We start from the raw sequence: 6,000 nt of genomic DNA, 5'->3' as shown, positions 1-6,000 counted from the left end.
GCTTATAGTGTTGTCCTGTACTTTATGGTTTTCAGTTTGATCTATGGATCTATTTGATCTATGGCTCTGTTAATCTATGGATTTCAAAATTCAAAGAGATACTGAAATCTCTGAATATAATTTCCATTTCTCTGGCAGTTCTGTCAGTTTTTGCCCCATGTAATGTGAAGCTCTGTTATTAGGTGCATAAACATTGAGGATTCTTATGTCCTTTTCAAGATTTGATCCCTTTATCACTGTGAAATGACCTCTTATATCCGTGGTAATAATATTCTTCGTTCTGAAATCTATTGTTTCTAATATTAATATAGGCACTCCTGTTCTTCTTAGAATAGTGTTCGCATGGTATAACTTTTCAATCACTTTACTTTAGCCAATTTGTGACTCTATATTTCAAGTGTATAGGCAACATATAGTTGTATCTTGCTTTCTTAACCATCTGAAAACATCTGCCTTTAATTGGGATGTTTCCACCAATGATATTAAATATGATTATTGATATGGTTATCAGTAAGTCTATCATATTGCTACTTGTTTACTCTTTTCCCAACTGTTTTACCCCCTTTTTTCTCTGTTCCTGTCTTTAAAAAATATTGTTTATGATTCCATTTTGTCACCTTTTTTGGCTTATTATTTGTAACCTCCTATTTAAAGTTATTTTAGTTGTTTCTAAAGGGTTTATAATATATATCTTTAACTTACCATACTCTACTTGTATGTGATATTTTACCGCTTCACACATAGTATAATAACCATATTTTATGTATAAATAGATATACATATGTTTATTTTTCTCCTCCCAAATTTTGTAATATGTTTGTCATACATTTTATATTTACATAGATTATAAAAGCTTCATAACATTGTTATGATTTTGTTTAAATAATCCATTACTTGAAACGTTTCTAATAACAAGAAAAAGTCTTATATATTTACCCATGTAATTACAATTTCTGGTGTTCCTCATTTTTGTGCGTGTGTATATCCTTTGTAACATGGGTGTACATCTATAAGACATAAATTCTTGCAGCTTTGGGATCATTCAGGAAGGAAAACCCAGTCTCTATTACTCTATCTTAAGAAGTAGAAGTCTCGCCTTATCTGTCTTTTGTAAGTAGTATTAAAATAATTTTTTAATTAAAAGAAAATGGATTTTCTACTAATTTTATTATTAGTACTATTGTTTCAGTATTTAAAAAGTTAACTGTTTCTGGATTGTTAGTGAGAATGAAAATATCTTAGATTGCTTATTCGGGGCATACATACTTAAGGAAATATTAAATTAAGACGCACCAGTGGGAGACTGGAAAATATTGTGGTTGTTATCCATGGCTTCAATCTGGGTGATATTTTTACAAACAAATGTGTAGTTATGCATTTTTAAAAACATGTGGAAAAATAAGGTGATTTTTTTACTGACCATATACAATCCCATTGTCTCTTTGAAGAAATAATTATCTTGAATGTTTTACGGTAAATGGGCCAGAATTTTGAAGCCATTGACACTCTTTATTCCTTAAGGCCAACTTCTGTTTTATTTTTAAATAGACTTTATATTTTAGAGCAGTGTAAGTTCACCGCAAAATTGAGCGGAGCAAGGGGCTCCCCATATACGCCCTGCGCTCCCACATATGCACAGCCTCCCACACAAGCAATGTTTGCTACCATCGATGAAACTACATTGCACGTCATCACCAAAGCCCAGAGTGTAAAATTAGCGTTTACTGGTTGCTGTACATTCTATTTAAATAGAATAAATGTATAATGACACTTATTCTGTAAGTTTGAATAAGTGTATACAGAGTGTTTATCATACAGAATGTTTTTTTTTTTCCACTGCCCTAAAAATCCTTTGTGCTCCACCCTCCCTCCTCCCACCCCCTGGCAACCATTGATCTTTTTGCTATCTCCATAGTTTTGCCATTTCCAGAATGTCAGATAGTGGGAAGGATATATAGTATGCAGCCTTTTCAGATTGGCTTATTTCACTTAGTAGTATACAATTATGGTTGCTTCATGTCTTTTTTTTTTTTTTTTACTTGTGCCTAAAGTAAAAATTCAGTTTATTCATCTGTTTACAACACAGTACTCAAAAGGCAAAGTGTTTCACATCATAGATTTCACTTCCAGCTCCTTGGAATGTTCATTTCTTTGACTGTAAAGAGAGACTAGACCTGAAAGCCAGGTAATGCTTTTAGGCAACTAAACTAAGGATGAAGCAGGTGGGGTGGGCAGCGCTAACGTCATCCTCCCAGGGATGGGCACAAGGGGGCTCTAAGCCACAAGCTGATTGTGTAGAACTGTTAGCTGGGAGCGCGGAGCAGCCGTCCTGGACCCTCGGGCCACTGTGGGCTTCAGTCATCCCCACCACACAGGTACAGCAGCGCTTTCTGGGAGTCGCCCTTGGTGTCTTGCTGAATGTAGTAGTACAGGGACTTGCCGTACTTTTCCTTGAATTCAGATCTAATTTTCAACATGTTCACTTCACTGCGGGAGATCATGATTCTAATCAGGACCTTATCGCGAGTGCCCTTGCCCTTCATGGAGTCGTACAGTCTGTCAGCAAAATACAGGGGCTTGTTCTGAATGCACTGGACTCGGTTCAGGAAAGCATTTTCCAGGTCTCCTTTGACCTCCTCCTTGATGCTCTCCAGCATGTCATAAGGGCTGTAGCTCTTGTACCTTTCAAGTACTTTCTGGAGGCGGCACACACTCGGCTCGCTCATGATGCTGACCCACTTGGAAACATCAGTTCCTCTCCGCTTCACGCCAGCATCATAGAGATGCCGGGCATCTTGGTCAATCAGTTCATAATCAATGACAGAGCCATCCTCTGCTCTTCGACCCTTCCATAGGGCAACCATCGAAGACTTGAGGAAGTCATCAGATGTGTCAGAAATGATATCCTTCTCCAGATCGGTCTTGTATATTTCCTTGTAGACTCTGTTGATTTCCTGCAGCTCCTGGTTGGTCCTTGAGCAGATGATCTCAATGAGGGAGTCCTCATCGGTCCCCAGCCCCTTCATGGAAGCTTTCAGCTCGGAAGCCTCATACTGAGCAGGTGTCTTCAATAGGCCCCAAATCGCTGTCTCCAGGTGGCCGGAAAAGGCTGACTTCAGTGCTGATGCAAGTTCCTTTTTGGTCCTCCTCTGGTAGGTGAAGGCAATATCCTGTCTCTGTTCATTGCTGCAGTTGGTCAAAATGTTGACGATGGTGACCTTATCCACACCTTTAGTCTTGATGGCCTTTTCAATGTTCATCAAAATTGGTGTATGCTTTGACGGACCCGTATGCACTTGGAGGTGTGGAGTGATCACCCTCCAAGCTGAGCTTGCAGAGAATTTCATGAACGGTAGACATTTTGAAAGAAGCTGGGCCGGGTGCGGTGCGCTGAGAGCGTCGCCAGATGCAAAGCCTACATCATGTCTTTTTGTGGCTTGATAGCTCCTTTTAGTATTGAATAATATTCTGTTGTGTGGATGTACCATGATTTATTTATCCCCTCACCTAGTGAAGGACACCTTGGTTGCTTCTATGTTTCAACAATTATGAATAAAGCAGCTGCAAACAGGTTTTTGATAGACATAAGGTTTCTACTCCTTTGTGCAAATAACAAAGAGTGAGATTGCTGGACACAAGCATGTTTAGTTTTGTAAGAACTGCCAAACTTTCTTCCAAAGTGTCTGTGCCATTTAGCATTCCCACCAGCAATGACAGTTTCTGTTGCTCCACATCCTTGCCAGCATTTGACACAAGTTTTCTACTCCTTCATATTTTATATGGCAGTCCAGTACTTGTTAATAAATTTTTATTGAAATAAATAGATTAAGACAAACAGCATGGTATTCACAGGTGAAAACAAACAACAATCAGGAAGTCCCAGCTGTATTTACCCCAGAGGAAGAAGACCAGCGCTGGGAGCAGCTTACCTCCGCTCGCCGGCCCCCTGCCGGCTGCACCTGGCCTGGGATGTCTGGGCAGCTCCGGGGCTTCTCTTCTCGGGTCGCACTGGACAAAGGAGCCCGCCTGAGTCCTCGCCCAGGAAGAGGAGCGGGATCCGCAGACCGGGCACGCGGAGTCCTCAGGGGTTAGGTGCCGGCAGGGCGAGATAAGAGAGCCCAAGATGAGGGTTGCAGCCACAAAGGTCCCGCGAATCTCTGCCGTGCCCTTGTTTTCAGCACTGAATCTCACCACGACCCGCACACGATGCCCGCAGATCCGACTTCTTTTCTGACACTCGAACCACCTCCATCACGCGACAGTATCCTAAGGGACGGCCAGGACTCCTTGGCACCGCCAGGCACTTGTGGACACAATGATTTCTGGGTTCCTTAAGAGCAGCCTGTTTAACATCCAGGAATACGACCGTTCTCCCATCGCCATCCACGTCCTGCCAACTCCAACTCGGCCGCGGCGACTCCTGGCGGGACGGAACCTAAGATCTTTCCCAGACCGACGCGGGATCCGGCGCACTGCGGGCATCTTCCGCGTTCCTCGCCGAGCTCCTGGGAGCCGGTGTCCGGAGCGCCGCCCCGCCCCAGCGCTCCTCCCTCGGGCGGGTACCCTCAGCGGGCTGGGGGCCAGGAACCCACAGACCCCAGCGAGGGCCCTGGAAGATCTGATCCGCCGCCAGAACACTTTCTCCTGAAAAGGCACGCCTTTCTCTGAGATGGTGGATTTCTTTGGAAGGAGGAGGTTCCATTAGCGAGGATGCCAGAACCAAGGACGGAGCCTAAGCTCCCACCCGGACTCCAAACGGTCTGTCTCCAAGCGGCGACCTTGAACCTGAGGCGCGGCTGGGGCTGGGAGTCTCCAGACCTGCAGGGTCAGAGGAGCCTTAGGGCGGCCCTCAGCTCTCGCTCCCGCCCCATGGCCAAGGAATTCTGGGCTGTAGGGGTTCAGTCCGGGGACCTGAAGCCTTTATATACTATCTTTGGTTCAATATTTTTCTGTAGCACCACTTACTTTTTTTTACTAGATGCATTTATTTTTTAAAAGAAAAATTCATATTGTTTTCGTTAAAAAGCAGAATCCCTTGATATTTTAAAAGATAACACAATAAATACAGTGAAAACCATGTTTCTAAATTAAACAGATAGAAAATAAATACAAATAATAAATCTAATCAATTTACAAAAGCATAAAATATCATATACATTCATGAAAGAGGAGACTGGAATTGTTTATAGTAAGACAGAAATATATTTATTTATCTTTATATATTCTTAAGATAATAATATTCTTTATGTAAAAAGGCATCTAATGTAGAAATGTGCTCAAATTTTATATAACCCAAATTCATTTAACCCATTTCCAGGCTCTGTCATTTTTAAGTCATTTTGGACAAAACTTGCTACTCCGCCTTTACTCTTCCATGTAGTTTCTCATTAAGTAGGTTATAAGAAGGGGCTCTGGAGTTATAGGTCTCACTCTATATAGGGGAGTAATCAGGCCACAACTTCAATCCAGACAACTATTTTCCCATCAATAGAATTCCTGACATAGTCATCTCATTTAAAAATTCCATGTCTTAGATTATATGTATGAAAGCCAGATTAGATCATTTCAAACTGTGTTCAGAGGCTAAGAAGTAGAATACTTACTAGTGGCTTCAGTCTCCAGAGTAAGGTTGCCAGATCTCTCCTCCTACTGATCCAGAAACAAAAAATATAAGTAGGGATTTTTTTTTCTGTCCCCACATTAAGGTGGTTTTAATTTTTCTTGGAGCTGACAGAGTTTCGAGGAGAGAGGAGAGAGAAATTGGGAACAGTGGGTCAGAGCAGGGGAAGGGGAGAGGAATAGGAAGCACACCTGGAAATTGTAAACACTGTACTGGCCCATTGGCTTTCTGTGACTTACTGTTCTGCCTCTCCTACCTCATTCTCATTATTACTTTCACGTATTCATCTTGGCTCCTTTATCAGTCATCCTTTGTGCATTGTGACTAAGTGTGTTTTGCATGCCTCCCTCAGTGATCTCACCATCCCTATGGCTTCCATT

General features: G+C 42.0%; 1 protein-coding gene across 1 annotated transcript; it reads right to left on the bottom strand.

The window, feature by feature from the left end:
- Positions 1-2,046: 2,046 nt before the first annotated feature.
- On the bottom strand, positions 2,047-3,450 carry LOC103001705 (annexin A2-like). Its single transcript, XM_057553942.1, is given in 2 exon segments — positions 2,047-3,258; positions 3,260-3,450. Coding segments are annotated over 2 exon segments (1,005 nt in total). The 5' UTR covers positions 3,361-3,450; the 3' UTR covers positions 2,047-2,354.
- Positions 3,451-6,000: the final 2,550 nt, after the last annotated feature.

Source organism: Balaenoptera acutorostrata, chromosome 9 (assembly GCF_949987535.1).
Source record: "Balaenoptera acutorostrata chromosome 9, mBalAcu1.1, whole genome shotgun sequence".
In the NCBI taxonomy this organism is placed as follows: domain Eukaryota; kingdom Metazoa; phylum Chordata; class Mammalia; order Artiodactyla; family Balaenopteridae; genus Balaenoptera; species Balaenoptera acutorostrata.
Note: the sequence above shows the minus strand (reverse complement) of the source record. Positions and strands in the feature narration are given on the sequence as shown.